Below are 20,061 nucleotides of genomic sequence, written 5' to 3' on the forward strand. Positions count from 1 at the left end.
TATGAAAGTCCTGAAAAGGGTAATCTATAGAGACAGAAAGTAGATTAGTGGTTGCTTAGGGCTAGGAAAGGGATGACTGGGGGTAGGAGGATGATAGCGAATAGGTATGAGGTTTCTTTTTGAGGTGATGGAAATGTTCTAAAATTGACTGTAGTGATGGTTGCACATATCTGTGAATATACTAAAAACCACTGAATTGTACACTTTTAATGAGTTAATTATATCATACGTGAATTATATCTCAATGTGAATTTTAAAAACAAAATACTTTTGTTTTTTAAAAAAGTAAACTAACATTTTTGGTTAGTTTCATCATAGTGTCACTTCATATAGTGTTGCTGTTACACAAGCTATTATTTTTTCTTAATTGGACTATAGTTGATTTATAATACTGTGTTAATTTCATGTGTACAGCAAAATGTTTTAGTTATACATATATATATTCTTTTTCAGATTCTTTTCCATTATAGTTTATTATAAGATATTGAATATAGGGCTTCCCTGGTGGCGCAGTGGTTGAGAGTTGGCCTGCCGATGCAGGGGACACGGGTTTGCGCCCCGGTCCGGGAAGATCCCACATGCTGCGGAGCGGCTAGGCCCGTAAGCCATGGCCGCTGAGCCTGCGCGTCCGGAGCCTGTGCTCCGCAGCGGGAGAGGTCTCAACAGTGAGAGGCCCGCGTACCGCAAAAAAAAAAAAAAAAAAAAAAAAAAAAAGATATTGAATATAGTTCCATGTGCTATAAAATAAATCCTTATTGTTTATTTTGTATATAGCGCTATGTATCTGTTAATCCCATACTCCTCATTTATCCCTCTCCCACTTTCCCCTTTGGAATAAGTTTGTTTTCTATGTCAGTGAGTGTTTCTGTTTTGTAAATAAGTTCATTTGTATTAGTTTTTAGATTCCACGTATGTGATATCACATAATATTTATCTTCGACAAGCTGTTATTAAACCAGCCTATCCTTGTTCATCAGTTATGAATTGGGGGCCTGAACGAATGAGCTTTCATTTATCTTGGCTAATTATCATCTCTGTGAGATTCATCCTTCTTCTGGCCATTCTATTGCCTTTTGGATTCTGATTATGTTTTCCACTGGGCAAGCTATCTGAAAATCAGATCACTATATTCAGTTTTTTATTCATCATTTATATTCAAATGCTGGACTAGTCCCATGGATTCTAATCTTGTCTCCAGTTTTGTCTCCCACAATCCATTCTCCTTACTGAAGTTTGTGATGTTAAAAAAAACAACAACAAAAAGAACCAGAAATTTGGGACTTCCCTGGTGGCGCAGTGGTTAAGAACCCGCCTGCCAATGCAGGGGACACAGTTTCAATCCCTGGTCCAGGAAGATCGCACATGCTGAGGAGCAACTAAGCCCATGTGCCACTACTACTGAGCCCGCGTGCCACAACTACTGAAGCTCACGCACCTAGAGCCCATGCTCCACAACAAGAGAAGCCACTGCAATGAGAAGCCCGCGCACCACAACGAAGAGTAACCCCTGCTCGCCGCAACTAGAGAAAGCCCGTGCACAGCAACGAAGACCCAAGGCAGCCAAAAATAAATAAATATATAAATGTATTAAAATGTAAAAATCTGTATTAAAAAACCCAGAAATTTCATCAGACCACTCCCTTGCTTAAAATCTTTTAAAGGATTTTCATTGCCTTCAGGATAAAGGGCAAACTCCTTAATTGGCTTACAAGGCCCTACACTGATGTGGTCCAATCCTCCAGCCTTATCTCTTACCACTTCTCTATCCCGCTTTGTGTATCTGCCATAAACTGACCCTTTTCTCTCAACCTCAAAATAAGCTGCTTTTTGTGGAACATTTTTCTTTCACCAAATATTTACTGAGCCCCAACTATATTGCCAGGTGCTGTTCCTGAGCTCTCATGGAACTTACATTCTTCTTTTTTAATATATAAACTTATTTATTTGTATTTTTATTTATTTTTGGCTGCGTTTGGTGTTTGTTGCTGCATGCGGTCTTTCTCTAGTTGCCACGAGCGGGGGCTACTCTTCCTTGCGGTGCGCGGGCTTCTCATTGCGGATCACGGGCTCTAGGCGTGAGGGCTTCAACAGTTGTGGCTCCCGGGCTCTAGAGCGCAGGCTCAGTAGTTGTGGCACATGAGCTTAGTTGCTCCGCAGCATATGGGATCTTCCCCCACCAGGGCTCGAACCTGTGTCCCCTGCATTGGCAGGCGGATTCTTAACCACTGCACCACCAGGGAAGTCCCATGGGCAACATTTATAAAAAAATAGATGACAAGGTATCCCCACAAACCCCAAAATACAAGCAATGAGAATGAACACCGAAAGTCACAGGACCTGCTTGTTATGGGTGTCTATGCAGGAGAGGGCTGAGGAAGCAACCGGGGTGTCAGAGAATATGAGAACAGGAGAAGCTCCAAACAGAAAGCCTGGCAGGCCAATCTGACAATGGCAGCTGAAACAGAGAGAGGTTTTGCACCCCCCCAGTGGCGGGCGAAGACAAGGGCCTGTGCATGTCAGTAAGGACTGAAGAGTTTGGAGTAACTTCACCCCCTTTGAACTCTCCAAACTGACTATCCAGGGCTTCCTTTCAGGATAGGCCCCATACTGAAGAAAGACTGATGAGAGAGGAATCAAAGTTGAGCAGGACAGGGACAACAGAGACAAAGGAAGAGAAGGTCCGGAGAAAAGTAGGGTGCGGTACGAAGCTGGAAATCTCAGACAGCAAGCCACTATATTTCTGAACACTACTCAAAGCAGCAGAAGAGGGAGCTCTGTCTAGATAGGAAAGCTATCTGAACAAATCCTTCAAAATATTAAATTCAGGTAAAAATGAGCAACAGAAAGTAACAAGTTAAATCCTATACAAAATTTCTATTAGAAAAAAGAGAATCAGAAACAGAAAAGCATCCCTACAGACAAAGAAAGCATGCCAGAGAAATAGGCACACAAAATGGATGAAATTAACAACATCAAAAATGCTTAAAGTGGTAGAACTCGAGGAAAAATTAGAGTAAAAGAAAAAACATTTTAGAAATGAAGACTAGGGAATTCCCTGGCGGTCCAGGGGTTAGGATTCTGCACTTTCACTGCTGAGGGCCTGGGTTCAATCCCTGGTCGGGGAACTAAGATCTTGCAAGCCACACAGAGAGACCAAAAAAAAAAAAAAAAGACTAAACTATGAGGAACATGATGAGAAAATAAACACAATAAATAATGCCTTAAAAAAAGATGAAAAAGAGGTAAATTTTTAAAGTAAAAAGAAATGAAGTTAAGAGGATTTAAGAGAAAATGATAATATTAAAGACGGAAAAGGAAGATATTATACAACCCTTGGCTCATATTGTCTTTTATTTATTTTTTTTGGCTTAAATGACAACCATTTATTTCTCATCGTTCTAGAGGGTGAGTCTAAGATCAAGGCTTTGTAGATCCAGTGTTTGAGGAGGACCCACTTCCTGGCTTATAGACAGCCACCTTCTCCCTGTATCCTCACATGGCTGAGAGAGAGGAAGCAAAGTCTCTCCTGTCTCTTCTTATAAGGGCACTAATCTCATCATGAGGGCTCCACCCTAATGACCCAATCACCTGCCAAAGGCCTCATCTCCAATTATCCTTAGGTAACTTTCTTTGAGTGTCTTCATGGACCCCACTAACGGGTTAATAGAAATCTCTGAAAAAGAAAAACAAAGCAAGGGGACAGAAAAAAAACACCAAATACTACTCAAGAAAACTTTTCCTAAAATTAAAAATTTCAAAACTACATATTAAAAGAATATAGAAGATACTTAAAAACATTGACCTAGAATGACCAACACCAAGACATATTCTAATAAAATTACTAGACTTATAGGAAAAAAAAAATCCATGACCAGACAAAAAGTATGATTCATAAGTGACAAGTTAGATAATTATGAGACTTTCTGACAGCAGTGCTTTATGTAAGAAAAAAATGAAGTTGACATATTTTAAATATTCAAGAAAAGTACATGTGAGCCAAAGCAAACTAACCTTCAACTATAATGGCCACAGACAAATTGTTACCAATATGGAGGAACTGGGGGAGTATTGTTCCCATGAGTCTTTCCTAAGAAATCCACTAGCAAATGCACTTCAGACAACCAAACTTCCTAGAGAGACATCAACATAAGGGTTGTGTGTGAACATTGTAATATTATTTATTTGCAGAACTGAGACTGAATAAAGGTTAAAAGAGAGAGTATAGTAGTATGTAATGACCATATGATCTGACAATGTAGATATTATAACCATAAAAAATGGGAGGAGAATGGGGATGGCATTACAAAAAATTTTTTTAATCTGTTTTCAGTAATCATAATTGGTGGAGGTGGTATTACTGGTGTATTCTGAGACTGTGTAATGTGGGGTAAAGCAAATAAGAAATTATGAAATATTCTATTTCTGTGCCCTTAAGAACCATGATTATTATTATTTGGTTTATAGAGATTTATTAAAATTGAAAGTTGTTTGATCTTCTGTCCCATGAGCATCCATCCAGCTGCCTGTCAACTAGTAAGCTGCAAGATTACTGCTGTCATTAATGCCTTTGAAATCTTCAGGGTAAGAGCAGGTCTGCCTTTGCTTGAAACTCCTTGTTCCATGCCTTGTAGCCAACCCAACTCTTCATACCTTTATATAAAAGGTCTCCAAAACCTGCACTCCAAGCAAGTCATCCACAGATGAAAACATATACCCACTAGCAAAACAAAAAAATTCATCCAGACACATCAAAGACTCAAGTCTTCAACTTCCAGCTAATTCTGACTAATGCCTGTTTAGTGCCTGTTTGCCTGTGGCTAGAGTGTGAAGCATGTGATTTAGAACCTGGGAAGAAACAGCATCATGTAAACTTAGGGGCAATCTCTAAGAAGGAGCACTTTTTTTTTTTTTTTCTGTGCTGCACAGCTTGCAGGGATCTCAGTTTCCCAGCGAGGGATTGAACCCAGGCCCCAGCCGTGAAAGCACCGAATCCTAACCATTAGACCACCAAGGAACTCCCAAAGAACCACAATTTTTGATGGAAGAAAGAAAATATAGATTTTTTTGGTAGTTTTATAGTTCCAAATTTGAACTAGAAAAGTCAGTATGAACACTATACATACATAGCTTTGTCCACTGAGAAGACCTAGAGTGACCAACGTGATAGTAATGAGTTTTCCTAGTTCATGGTGCTCTCTAACGGCCACTTTTTAAAATATTTATTTATTTTTGTCTGCATTGGGTCTTCATTGCTGCGCGTGGGCTTCCTCTAGTTGCAGGGAGCAGGGGCTACTCTTCGTTGCGGTGCGAGGGCTTCTCATTGCAGTGGCTTCCCTTGTTGCGGAGCATGGGCTCTCGGCACGTGGGCTTCAGTTAGCTGTGGCACGTGGGCTCAGTAGTTGTGGCTCATGGGCTCTAGAGTGCAGGCTCAGTAGTTGTGGTGCACGGGCTTAGTTGCTCTGCGGCATGTGAGATCTTCCCGGACCAGGGCTCGAACCCGTGTCCCCTGCATTGGCAGGCAAATTCTTAACCACTGCACCACCAGGGAAGCCCCCATTTCATACTTTTGACATCTAGAACTGTAAGATAATAAATCTGTGTTGTTTCAAGCTTTGTGGTAATTTGTTACAGCACCCGTGGGAACTAACAAAACAGTCCACGACCTGAAACCTTCCTATGTGACCTCAGACATCATTCATTGATTCAGTGCCATGCACTGTTCTAAACACTGAGTAAACAGTAGTAAAACGAGATAAGGCCTCTGCCCTCAAGGAGCTTACATTCTAGGGAGGGTAGACAGTCAACAGACAACTCAAGAAATAACTGCAGTAGTAAGTGGCATGACATAAACAAAACAAGGCACTGGGGAAGTGACCACTGGTGTGCCTGGGGAGGGGCTTCTTTAGACAGAATCCTCAGAGGGGGATTCTGTCGGGTGACATGTGCACCAAGCCTTGAGTGACAAGAAGGACCAGTTGTGGTTGATCTGAAGGAAGAGCATTCCCGGCAGAGCAACCCGCAAGAGCACAGGCCCTGAGGTAGGAATGAGCTTGGAGTGTCTGAGGAACAGAAAGAAGGAGGTCCATGTGGCTGGAGCAGAGAGGGTCCTGGGCAGGCGGTCAGAGAAGAAGCGAGGAGCCACATCATGCAGAGGCTCACATTCACAGCACGGAGCTGGGATTTTACTTTAATTGCAGAACGAAGCTTATTAGAAGGATTTGAGTTGGGGAGTGACAGGATTGGGTTTATTTGTCTAAATAATCAAGTCTTGTTGCTGTGTAGTGAATCAACTATAAGGGGTGAGAGTAGGGGCAAGAGGACCAGTTATGAGGTCACTGCTGTAATCTAGGTGAGAGGCGATGATGGCTTGGACCAGTGTCCACAGCCTGGAGGCAACCACTGCTACCGTTTCTTGAGAATCCTCCAGAACTGTTCCATGTACAAACACAGCAAATGCTTTTTTTTTGCAAATTCATTTTTGTTTTTTTAAATGACAATTTAGAAAGGTTAGTAGGAAGGTATCCTGCTTATAGAGTAATAGAGGGTGTGCTGTGTTTATACAGAAACGATTTTTCCTAGATAAAATTGTCCCTAGAGTAGAGAGGGGCAAATTACTACTTCAGCCCTAATCCTGTTTTGATTAAACAACCCTCAGTTTTATACTTTGGTCTCCTGAGTTAACTTAGGAGGGACTGTCCCACAGAAGTAACTGATGTTGATTCTTTTGCTGGGGATAGGTGCTGCTCAAAATACATACACAGAATTTCCCTGGTGGTGCAGTGGTTAAGAATCTGCCTGCCAATGCAGGAGATGCAGGTTTCAGCCCTAGTCCGGGAAGATCCCACATGCTGCGGAGCAACTAAGCCCGTGCACCACAACTACTGAGTCTGCGCTCTAGAGCCCGCGAGCCACAACTACTGAAGCCCGCGTACCTAAAGCCCATGCTCCGCAACAGAGACCCAAACGCAGACAAAAATAATAAATAAATGTTTTAAAAAAGAAATACATAGATTGGCACTTTCGCTTTAGGAGACAGCTCAGCGAAGGATAAAGAAGGCAGAATTTGGAATTGGATAGGTCCAAATCTGGGCTTCGCAATTTATTGTGTTTAAATATTAGAACCTAGGGGCAGGACAGGAATAAAGACGCAGATGTAGAGAGTGGACTTGAGGACACAGGGAGGGGAAAGGGTAAGCTGGGACGAAGTGAGAGGGTGGCATTGACATATATACACTACCAAATGTAAAACAGGTAGTAGGAAGCAGCCGCATAGCACAGGGAGATCAACTCAGGTGCTTTGTGACCACCTAGAGGAGTGGGATAGGGAGGGTGGGAGGGAGATGCAAGAGGGAGGGGATATATGCATACATATAGCTGATTGACTTTGTAATACAGCAGCAACTAACATAACAATGTAAAGCAATTATATCTTATATATAAAGATATATAATTATATCTTTATACCTCTATAAAGATGTTAAAAAAAAAAAGATTAGAAATGGGAGAGCAGGAGTAACCAGAAAATCATGACCTTCATACAGAAGGCAAGGTACATTTGAACTATGCCAGAGTTGGGAGGTAAAAGCACCTAGGGGCTTCTCTGGTGGCGCAGTGGTTGAGAGTCCGCCTGCCGATGCAGGGGACACAGGTTCGTGCCCCGGTCTGGGAAGATCCCACATGCCGCGGAGCGGCTGGGCCCGTGAGCCATGGCCGCTGAGCCTGCGCATCTGGAGCCTGTGCTCCGCAACGGAAGAGGCTACAACAGTGAGAGGCCCGCGTACCCGCTCCAGTGGAACAGAGGGGCTGGAAGGGAAAGTCCTCAGAGGATCTGGGCAGCAGATTCTAAGCCTCTGTCCCCACTGGCCATTCTAGGTGGTTAAAATAAGGGTCCTCAACTTTTCTATGCTCGGTTTTCAATACCAGCATTTTTGCACCTTATGTATTTGCACTCTCAGTCTCCTTCTGAACATCAGCAGAGGAATTATTCCCATTACATGGTTACATGATGATACTTCCTAATAGCCAACGGTTTGGTTTCTTCAGTGTCACATTCTTTGCTTTTGGAGCTATTCTGCAATTATAGCATTTGTGTGTGGGGTTTCGTTTTGTTTTGTTTCCAATATTTTTCAAACAGTGCTTCTGGGACCCCTGGAGGTGGTGTCCTCAAAGAGCTTACGATCTATATGGAAAGGGAGACAAACCATCAGTAACCATAAAGGGAGACCAATGCTGGGATAGGTGCAATGGGAGAGCAGAAAGGAGCAGCCACTCTTGTTTGGAGGTGTCAGAGAGGGCTTCTAAGAGTAATGTGGTCTTGGCTGAGGGCCAAAGATGAGAAGGAATTAGCCAGGAGTACAACCTGAGGGAGCACTTATTATAAAGCCTCAGTGATCAAGATAATATGGTACTGGCATAAAGATAGACAAATAGATCAATGGAAGAGAAAAGAGTCCAGAAATAGTCCTACAAATATATAGTGAATTGATTTTTGACAAAAGTGCAAAGAAATGCAATAAAGAAGGGATAGTCTTTTCAACAAATAGTGCTGCAACAATTGGATATCAATAAGCAAAAAAAGGGCTTCCTGGACTTCCCTGGTGGCGCAGTGGTTGAGAGTCCGCCTGCCGATGCAGGGGACACGGGTTCATGCCCTGGTCCGGGAAGATCCCACATGCACGGAGCGGCTAGGCCCGTGAGCCATGGCCGCTGAGCCTGCGCGTCCGGAGCCTGTGCTCCGCAACGGGAGAGGCCACAACAGTGAGAGGCCCGCGTACCGCAAAAAAAAAAAAAAAAAAAAAAAAAAAAAAGGGCTTCCCTACATAGAGATCTATTGAATATGAATCATCTTTTAAAAGTCTGCTCATTAAATATGTTCCTCTCTGTATTTTTTATTAATATATTTTATTTAGTGATGAAATAACATTTAGATTTATAAGGGGGAGAGAGAGAGACAAAGACAGATACACTCTTGAGAAGGAGGACAATTCCCAAAATAATGTCGAAGATATTTCTCAATAAAAGCTTGTTTAAAAAAAAAAAAAAAAAAAAAGGGCTTCCCTGGTGGAGCAGTGGTTGAGAATCCGCCTGCCAACACAGGGCACACGGGTTCGTGCCCTGGTCCGGGAAGATCCCACATGCCTCAGAGCAACTAAGCCTGTGCACCACAACTACTGAGCCTTAGCTCTAGAGCCCGCGAGCCACAACTACTGAGCCCGCATGCCACGACTACTGAAGCCTGCGCACCTAGAGCCCGTACTCCTCAACGAGAGAAGCCACCGCAGTGAGAAGCCTGTGCACCGCAACGAAGAGTAGCCTACGCTCACCGCAACTAGAGAAAGCCCACGCGCAGCAACGAAGACCCAACGCAGCAAAAAATAAATAAAAGTTTTTCTTTAAAAAAGCTCTGAGACCAGGAACTTGATCACTGCTTATGTCTTCAGCACTTAGAAATGTCTGGCACATAGTAGGTACTTAATAAATATTTTATATTACTTAAACTACATCAAAATACTATGATATAGGAATGACTGTCCTAAAGATTAGAAAATTGAAGACAGAGAGGTTAGGTAACTCAGCGAAGGTCACACAGATCAATGTGTCAGAGGCGCGACTCAGCTCTCTTAGGTTCTTAACCGGATGCCTCTGTTTTGTTTTTTCTTTGGCCTCGCCATTCCCTGACCAAGGATGGTACCCGTGCTCCCCCAGAGGAAACGTGGAGTCTTAACCACTGGACCACCAGGGAAGTCCCTGGACGCCTCTGTTTTAATAGGCAACCTGGACTCAGAAGCAAAGTGCCAAGCACATGGGCAATTAGTATTTACTGAACAAATAAATGAAAGTAGACTTTAGCCCATGCTTTCATCTATTGCTCAGTCTCTGTTGAGAGGCCTATTAGCTTGTTAGTGCATATGAAATGCACACCCCTCTACACCTAACAGTTACTGAAAGAATAAATAAGCCAAATGTGTAAACTAAAAAACACATTAACCTAAATAGTGTGATAGGCAGTGAATAATTTTTTCCTCATACATGCTAAGCTATGGAGAGGTAGGCAAAGAAAAGTGAAAATCCAGGAATTGAGGTTGAAGGAAAGGGTGTTTCAGGACCTCAATGAATTTTTTTTAATGTCTTTATTGGAGTATAATTGCTTTACTATGTTGTGTTAGTCTCTGTTGTACAACAAAGTGAATCAACTGTAAGTATTCATATATCCCCATATCCCCTCCCTCTTGAGCCTCTCTCCCATCCTCTCTATGACCTAGAGGGGTCTCTAAGACCCCTCTATGTCTTCACAAAGCATCCAGCTGATCTCCCTGTGTTATGCAGCAGCTTCCCACTAGCCATCTCTTACTTCATCCCAGCTTCCCCTTCCCCCACTGCGTTGAGTCCGTTCTCTACGTCTTTATTCCTGCCTTGCCACTAGGTTCACCAGTACTGTTTTATTAGATTCCATATACGTGCGTCAGCATACGGTACTTGTTTTTCTCTTTCTGACATACTTCACTCCGTATGACAGACTCTAGGTCCATCCACCTCACTACAAATAACTCAATTTCGTTTCCTTTTATGGCAGAGTAATATTCCATTGTATACTATGTGCCACATCTTCTTTATCCATTCATCTGTCGATGGACACTTAGGCTGCTTCCATGTCCTGGCTATTGTAAATAGTGCTGCAATGAACATTGTGGTGCATGTCTCTTTTTGAATTATGGTTTTCTCAGGGTATATGCCCAGTAGTGGGATTGCTGGGTCACATGGTAGTTCTACTTTTAGTTTTTTAAGGAACCTCCATACTGTTCTCCATAGTGGCTGTAACAATTTACATTCCCACCAACAGTGCAAGAGGGTTCCCTTTTCTCCACACCCTCTCCAGCATTTACTGTTTGTAGATTTTTTGATGGCTATTCTGACCAGTGTGAGGTGATAACTCATTGTGGTTTTGATTTGCATTTGTCTAACCATTAGTGATAGAGTTATCTTTTCAAGTTTGTTGGCAATCTGTATGTCTTCTTTGGAGAAATGTTTACTTAGGTCTTCCGACCATTTTTGGATTGGGTTGTTTTTTTGATATTGAGCTGCATGAGCTACTTGTATATTTTGGAGATTAATCCTTTGTCAGTTGCTTCATTTGCAAATATTTTCTCCCATTCCAAGGGTTGTCTTTTCGTCGTTTATGGTTTCCTTTGCTGTGCAAAAGCTTTTAAGTTTCATTAGGTCCCATTTGTTTTTTGATTTCCATTACTCTCGGAGGTGGGTCGAAAAAGATCTTGCTGTGATTTATGTCAAAGAGTGTTCTGCCTGTTCTCCTCTAAGAGGTTTACAGTGTCTAGCCTTACATTTAGGTCTTTAATCCATTTTGAGTTTATTTCTGTGTATGGTGTCAGGAAGTGTTTTAAGGAAGTGTTCTAATTTCATTCTTCTACATGTAGCTATCCAGTTTTCCCAGCTCCACTTATTGAAGAGGCTGTCTTTTCTCCACTGTATATTCTTGCCTCCTTTGTCAAAGATAAGGTGACCATATGTACATAGGTTTATCTCTGGGCTTTCTATCCTGTTCCATTGATCTGTATTTGTTTTTGTGCCAGTACCATACTGTCTTGATTACTATAGCTTTGTAGTATAGTCTGAAGTCAGGGAGCCTGATTCCTCCAGCTCCATTTTTCTTTCCTAAGATTGCTTTGGTTCTCAATGAATCTTGACCACAGGGAATTGACCTGAAATCCAATACCTCACAGGTGCACATTGGGCCAATGCCTGGAAGAGCCCAGAGGGGTCTACCTGGCTTTACACATCGAGACTGGAGAACACATCTGAAATGTTAGGGAGGTGCTGAGACTGCAATTAACTTTCCCCCTCGTAACAGTTCAATAAATTAAGTTGGAGGTGAAGGGTGGGGGGTGGAGGCAGGGGCTCAAAGGTTTATATCATCTTTTCTGTGATCAACTACTAGAACATCAGTCCACGATAGCTTAAGCAGAGAAGGCTCCTGATCTTGCAGTCCAAATACCTTGAGAAGCTCAAACTGACCTGTGGGCTACTTCTGACAACTTAAGTGGCTTTCTTTTCTGGGATAGATAGATGTCTATACAGGAGGTAACTTTCCCATACGTAGAAATTGGATATCCTGGTTGCCCATCAGACACCATTTGAGTTCTTTGTAACTGGTGGATTGGGAGGTAGGATGGGGCTATTTTAGAACCTGAAGCACATGGAAAGCCCTTTTGTGAGTTACTTCTAGTACTCCAAAATCAGTTAGTTTGGGATTATCCTCAAGTACCAATAGATAAACAGCTAAAACAATTCTTAGCTCTTAGGCTCTTAGTTTAAATCAGTTTTTAAACTCATGGGAGAGCCAATTAAGACCTACCCTGAGAAAAGGATAAGCTGTGCCTATAAACATCGCAAGAGAAATCTCTGCACGCAAATGATCCTGATTTACTACATGAATCTGGCTTTATTGAGCAAGCTGGGATTTAGGACCACCAGGTTCAGCATTCATTTTCACCTTGAACCCTATTTTTTTCTATCCAATGTTTTATCCCTGGTGTAACAGGGTCATTACAGTGTAGAGGAATGAAGAAGCACAGATATTGTGGGTCTCCCCAACGGATGGAGACTCTTGCCTACATTCAGTGTTTTAACAAACCGTTTCCCACAATGTTTATTTTTTTTATTTTTTATTGGCTGCACAGTGCAGTATGTGGGATTTTAGTTCCTGGACCAGGGATTGAATGCAGGCCCTCAGTGAGGGTATCAAGTTCTAACCACTGGACTGCCAGGGAATTCCCAAACAATGTGTATTTTAATCAAAACTTCCAAGCTCCTAGTTTAGCTTAATTCAGGGGGGAAAAAAATCACATAACCTAACCAGCAAAATCCTTAGCAATCCATTCCCAAACGAATTTTTCAAATAAACATACATTTGACCCCTGAACAATACATAGGTTAGGGGTACCACCCAGTCAAAAATCCTTATATAACTTTAGAGTTACCCCTTCTTATTTGCCTGTGCTTTCACCATCTGAGGACTCAAACAACTGTGGACTGTGTAGTATGTGTTTATTGTAAACAAAACAGAACAACCCACAGAGTTAAACCCATGTTGTTCAAGGTTCAACTGTATATCCCTAGCCGGTAACTTTCTAATTTCTGAATTCTGGAACAAATGAACCATTGTCACACAGATAAAATTAGGTGCAGCCTTTTCCCATACTTTGCATGGAAACGTCCTCTCTTGGAACTTCCACAAATTTCTAGGAACGCCTCGTGTCCTGTACATTTTCACCCCATAGAGCAATGTACCATAGAAAGATGCAGGCTGGGTGAGAACTGGCTTACCAGCAGACCACAGTAGACAGGTGAATTTTATGAAGGATCTGAATACAGACCCTTTAAGCTACATAAATCTGAATACAGACCCCTTAAGCTATCCAAGTCACCCGCTCCTAGTAAATAAAGTCTTCTGTCCTCCACCAGGGGTATGCACACCTCAGTCTAAATCACTTCCTGATTCAATAACACTCCTTACCCTGCTAGTTCCTCCCTGTTTTAAAGACCCCAGCTTAAACTACTTGCGAGGTTGAATTAATCTAACATTCACAGATGCCTTAACTCCTCTCCCCAGCCTTCAGCTATGCAAATTGGGGAGGCCAAAGGCAGAAATACAAAAGGTTTAACTCACCTGGATAAGCTTTCTCACCCCATGAAAACATCATGTGGCACTCCACAACTGAATACTTGGTAAAAGTAATTAATTCTATGACATACACCCCCCCTCCACCTGACAATACATACTCAACATGCCATATAAAGTATAATTTCCACTTTATTGTCTTTCCAGGGAACAGTATTTCTTTAGTCTTTAAGAACTTAGCTCCTTACATGGGCTTTGGTGGAGGTCGTGGGGCAGCACCCTGGAAGATAAAGAAATGAAGAATTTTAAGAAACCATGCACGTAAGAGTCCCCCCTCAAAGAACCTGACCACTACCCTCCCATCACTAACAATGTATTTGGGCCATAAAAGCATGAATAAATGTGGAAAAAGATTACACTACTCAATCTGTAACAAATTCTTACAGCTATTCTTCAAAAGTGTCTCTAAACAAATGTTTAGGTGTAGGTCTTTACAGACTTAGTTGATCCCACCCACAGGCAGAGATCTTAATTTGATATTCCTTGGGTCCTTCCTTATCTTTTGTCCATTACCCCTCTGGCTTCCACATCTCCTTTAAGATACTCACAGCAGGTCTAAATCGGGGTGGAGGTGTTCGGTCCTTCCGGGCTTCCCGAGAACGATTCCTGACTACCTTGCTGTGAATGGCACAACTCACGCAGTAATGCAGTTTCACATACAGCTTGGGAAGCACATAGGCTAAGAAACAAAAAATTAGAGGTGTGATATTAGGTATGGTACCACATTGCACTGTTCTTTCTTGTTCATTCTATCAGTCAAAAGTAAACTTACTCATGGGCTTCCTTGGTGGCGCAGTGGTTAAGAATCCGCCTGCCAATGCAGGGGACACGGGTTCGAGCCCTGGTCCAGAAGATCCTGCATGCCGCAGAGGAACTAGGCCCGTGCGCCACAACTGTTGAGCCTGTGCTCTAGAGCCTGAGCTCCGCAACAAGAGGAGCCACCGCTATGAGAGGCCGGCTCGCCGCCACTAGAGAAGGCGGCGCACAGCAACGAAGACCCAATGCAGCCAAAAATGAATAATAAATAAATTTTTTAAAAAAGTAAACTCACTTAAGTGTCTGTCAGACATATCTACAAGATTTCATCCCCAAAGCCAAGTGTTCAGTTTCTGGTATCTAAATACATATATATGTAACACCGTTCCACAAATGAATATACCCTTACTGAGCGACCCTGTCACCGTAGGGACTAAATCCACACCACAGATGTAATATCACCAAAAACCCAGTTCCTTCAGCAATTGCATCAGCCCTAATGCCTACTCCTGTTCCCTAAAAAAGTTAATTCGTCTTAAGAAAACGAAACGATCAAAACATCATATTGCTCCAAATATCACCCTTGTCGACCAAACTGGACTGCTTTGACTCTTAAAAGTCTTCAAAAGACTGCTTTCTACAACTACTCAAATGTTTGTCAACAATTCAAGAGTTGTTACATTTACGTTTTCAGCTAGTACTCCCGAATTTTTGATACAGGATAAACACTATAAGTGCTTTTGGAATCTCATCCCCTACACAGTCACAAAATAAGGCTCAAAGATTGTGCAGTACGACCAAAAGTCCCCTCTGTCCAGAGAAGACTCAAAACGGCAAACAACATAGCAAAAATATCATTCTCTTCTACCGACAACAATCCTAAAGGTGCAAGAAAATTGTTGGACACGCTCCAATGAACACAGCCTGCGGATGGGGGGGGTGGGGGGTGGGGGGTGGGAGAGGAGGCAGGAAGTGGTTTTAGGTATTAAGATACTTGCACAGTTTGCGCTCCAGGAGCTCACTCACCATCGAAAACACTCGCTTCAGAAATGTCCCTGACGGCTGCGGCCTCTACGATGTTCCGAATGACGAACTTCTTAATGGCCTTATCCTTGGGCACGCAACGGGCACAGTTGGTACAGCGAATAGGCTGCACGTGGCCGCGGCCCTTTTTGGCACGACCATTGTTCCTTCTTTTCTTGGTCTGCGTGAAAATGAAAACCCCATTAGGAAGAAGGCGCAACTTACCCAGCCTATCTCCTTTCCAGCCACATTCCGCGCCGGCAACCCCCAGAAAAGTGCCACTCAGATATCCAGTCCCTCCACAAATTCCTCCAAGCCTGGAACAAACATACGCTCTTTCCACTCCTCCACCGTGGCCCACGTTTTCAAACCCCCACAGTCCCCAAATCTGCTCCTCTCAAGCCTCCACCCGACCCCGCACATTCCCCACGAGATAGGACTCACCATCTTGGAAGCGAGGAGGCGAAAGAGGGCCCGGCCCTCGGGCCGACTCTCCTATATAGCGCGAGATACCTACGCTCACGCCGGGAGATTCCTCCTAGACGTCTACTGGAAGCACGCCAAGAACGGAAATCCACTTTACTCAAATTTTCTTTATTATTCAGCGTTTCCGCTGAAATTTAGGGCAGGAAGGTGTTTCTCGAGTTTCTTTTTCCGTGGCACACGGTGACGGTGGGACTATTTAACCAGTTGGCGGAAGAAAATTAGAGTTATATGTTTCCCAGCAACCCTTGCGACGCCCTACCCCGGAAGTAATTCTGGGCGGCTATAGTTATCCTTTTTTGCGATGCTGGGCGGGGAAGTTCCCCAGCGCAGGGCCGCAAGTCGCCTTCCCAGTTAGAGGCCGGAGGGCAAGAGATGCATGATGGGAGTTGTAGTGCGAGATTGGCAGGCTCCGGGCCCCAAGCACTGAGACCGAAGGCGACACTATGCCACCGGGGGACGCTCTTGGCTCGTTTCTCTGACAGTCCTGTTACTTGGTGCTAGATTGAGAAATGGAAGAAGGCGGGGGTGGCGTGCGGTGGGGCTGGAATAAAGCATTTTGTTAATTCCTCCTTTCAATATGGAGAAAACCTCACAACGAGGAGACATGGACAAGTGCGTTGGTGCTAGGGTTGTTCCTCGTTCGCTTTTTTATTCCTGGATCCCGATAGCTCAATGCTAGGCGCTGTAGTAAGCATTGTATAAATATTAACTCATTTAACCCTCAACAAGCCTTTAAGGTAGGTTCTATTATTGTCCTTACTTTACAGATTGAAAAACTGAGGTGTAGAGAGGTTAAAATTGAGGTTGTCTGAAGTCACGTCGTGCTAGTATGAGGTGTTCTGGCTCCACTATACTATGTTGTCTCTTACCTAACAAATGGGTGGAGGTATATATAGCCTGGACTAGTGACTTAAGAGATTTGACTCAGACTCCTAGTAGAAATATATTTTACGTTGGTACTCAGTACATACACAAATGTACTCAGTACATACACACAAAACTGAAACATAAACTTCATGAAACAATGCCCTTATGACATAAGGTGCACTGTTATGTTCTATTTTCTTTTAATAAGTGTCGATCAATCCCCACCAAGGTGATTTCACCACTCATTGATGAATCTGGCCCCCTACTGAAACATACTTTGTTCTGAGTTCCATTTACCTCTGGAGAGCCTTCAGAGAGTCTTTAGCCTTGAGCAGGACTGGCTATTCATGGGTAGCCAACCACCTACTTGTCTCCAAAATTGAAGAAATTTGGGTGTCAAGGTGACCTCCCAGCATTCAGACCCAAGATGGTACAGATGGAGACTGACCCTTCATTCATGAGTCATTCTAGAGTCCGAATACACCAGATTCACTCTCCCTCCCACAATCCATTATGGTTTCCGTTAATTTGTAACCCACTTTATTGGGGTTAAAATTTATTTTCTGACTTTAGTTTTGGCTTCAAAACAACTATGTTCATGGTCTTGAGTTTCAATTTGCTAGTTTCAATGGGTCATGGAAAATGACAGACTCTAGATGGAAGCATCTCCAGTTTTCACTTCAATATAGTCTCATGGAAAACACAAAGCAGACAATATTGTATAGAATGTCAATGGGGTAGATAGAACAGAAAATGTTCAGTGAGGGGGACAGAAAATAGTTAATATTTAAGACAGAACCAAGTCAATGTTCCTATGTTGGCTTTTCTTTGGATTTTTATAGCCTGGGGGTTTCACTGGCTGGATTTCTGGGCTTTAAGGGATAAACACAGACTTTGGGTGAACACACCATATCCTTGGGTTCAAATCCAGGTTCTATCACTTACTGGCTTATAAGTCTTAGACAAGTTATTTATTCTCTCTTGGGCTTTTATTCTTCACTAGTAATGGTGACCGTTCTTTCATAGGTTGTCTCTACAATTAAATGAATACTTGGTACAGTGCTTGGCATTTATGAAATGCTCAAAAAGTGGTAGACCCTATTATCATCATTATTCATGCTATTGTATCTTGTATCTCCCTGGGAATATAGTGTGTTTTACACATAGTAGGTACTCAGCAAATGTTTGATGAATCTCTGCTTTGGACAGATAGACAGGTTGGGTTTTCTCTCCTTTCCTGAAGGCACTCCTGGTGGGCAACTCTCCTCCACTTCCCATACTAGGTTGAAAATTCTTCTGTTCTTCTGTAGAAACAACTTGAGCACTCTTGTTTGGTTTCCTTTCAGTCTTATACTTGTTCACCTTCAAAATGTTTAGTAGTTGGTACAGTATGCTGCAAGGAGGTCCCCCTCCCTCCCAGCAGAAAAGCAAGGCAAAGGAAGTCTGCAAAAACAACCAGGGGTGTTAAATTACTCATGTTTATTTATAACAGACCTTCAGCCAGTACAGTACAAAACTTACAGTAGTATATCTCCGTTACACAAATATTTACTTACAATATATTACATATACAAAATGCTTTGCAATAAGTCTCAAAAGCTAGTTTAACTCCCCTTGAGAAAGGAGAAAAACTCTAAAAAAAAGGGGGCGGGGGAAGGGGGAACCAGAGGAAAAGGAGGAGGTGAAGGGCTAAGGTCCAAGGAGACACCAAGCATAGGCTACAAATGAAACCCTGGGAGAGAGAGAAGAGAGGTGGTATTGCACTTGCTTCTGTGTTTTATTTTTTTTTCTTTTTGTTCTTCATAACTTCTGATTAAAAATATATATTATATATATATTATGTACACAAGGAAAGAAGCTGCCGGAAGTATTACAAAATCCCATCTGCAGCTTGGACGCTGACACGAAAAAACAAAGGTCTGGAAAAGTGTCTATTTAGAAATTTTTTTGTGTGGTGTTGATTTTAAATATCAATATAAAAGGAAAACACCTCTTTTCTCCATGTGGGTTTCAATGTATTTTTTTTCTTTTTCTTTACTTTTTTTTTTTTTTTTTTTTATGCAAAAGGCTGCTGGGAGAGAACATGAGGATGTTTGAGGTTCCAGAGCTGGAAGGCTCTGGAAAGTAGGATTTTGTACCTAAGACCCTGGTTAAAGTGCAGTGATGGTCTGGAGAGAGACAGAGTGCCCTTCTCTCCCCTCCTTAGCACCTGGTCTTGCCCTTCCAGTCTCTGCTCTCATGGGCTCAGAGTATGGCCTCAGAGCATAGTCTTTCATGTTCCAGGAGGTTACAGGTGCCAAAACTGACTGGGGGAGGGGATAGGGCACCCTAAGGCTCTGATACCCCAGAAGGGACTAGTCCTTATGAGGTGTCACCAAATACACAGCAGCAGAAGAGGTGGTGAGGGCAGGTCTAACAGGATGGGGCTCAATAACCAGGACAGTTGAGGGGAACCCCAGATATTAATCGCAGCTCTGCTGCCATTCTGAAACAAGAAGCCAGTTCCCTGGGGTGTTCTCAAGAAGACTCTCCCCTTCTCCAGAGACCACTCTCCTCCCAGATGACTCCCCGATCCTCTGCCCTTGGCAGCATCTGTTTATTGCTACATTGTCAAGGAGGAACAGTCAACCCACGGTGCCCCTCCTTGACAATCTGGTTCTCTTGGGGAGACCACATAGTGGGGGAGAAAAGGAGGAAGAAGAGAAGTTTTTTAGGGTCTCCCTTCCCATAATAGGGTAAGGTAGACAGACTCTCTTAGAGCCCTTAAGAGCCCCAATCCCAGGGTCTGTTCCTTAGCCAACCTTTTACCATCCCCCTAAATTATCCCTGATAGGGAGTGAGAAAAGTAGGAGGCAAAAGAGCCAATAAGGAAAGGACATGTGGAAAGAAAGATGGAAGGGAAGAGAAAAGGGGAGGGGGAGGGGGAGGGGGGGGGAGAGAGAGAGAGAGAGAGAGAGAGAGAGAGAGAGAGAGAGAGAGAGAGAGAGAGAAGGACCAAGTGTTACAACTTGTGAGGTGTTGTGTTTGGTTTTTACTTTTTTTATCTTTAAATATAGAAAAACAGGCTTTGGTTTGAATCTCAAGGAAGCAGAGAATGGGATGGCTGTGGCCTTGGGCAGGGAACTCTTGTAGAAAGAGACCTCCATTTGCAGTGGAGCTGTATCTCCTCCTGCCCCCTTCTCACTAACTAGGTTACCCAAATAGCCAGGGGTCTCTGCAGTAGCCAGGAGAGT

At 43.0% G+C, this 20,061-nt stretch overlaps 1 protein-coding gene across 1 annotated transcript; it reads right to left on the reverse strand.

Annotated features, from left to right (window-relative positions):
• Positions 1-13,045: 13,045 nt before the first annotated feature.
• Positions 13,046-16,067, reverse strand: RPS26 (ribosomal protein S26). Its single transcript, XM_079937903.1, has 4 exons — positions 15,920-16,067; positions 15,479-15,656; positions 14,245-14,375; positions 13,046-13,916 (listed from the first exon to the last, which is right to left on the reverse strand). The coding sequence occupies exons 1-4, from the start codon at positions 15,920-15,922 to the stop codon at positions 13,881-13,883; spliced, it is 348 nt and encodes a 115-aa protein (XP_079794029.1). The 5' UTR covers positions 15,923-16,067; the 3' UTR covers positions 13,046-13,880.
• Between the last annotated feature and the right edge of the window lie 3,994 nt (positions 16,068-20,061).

The sequence above is a fragment of the Stenella coeruleoalba genome (assembly GCF_951394435.1).
Source record: "Stenella coeruleoalba genome assembly, chromosome: 11".
In the NCBI taxonomy this organism is placed as follows: Eukaryota; Metazoa; Chordata; class Mammalia; order Artiodactyla; family Delphinidae; genus Stenella; species Stenella coeruleoalba.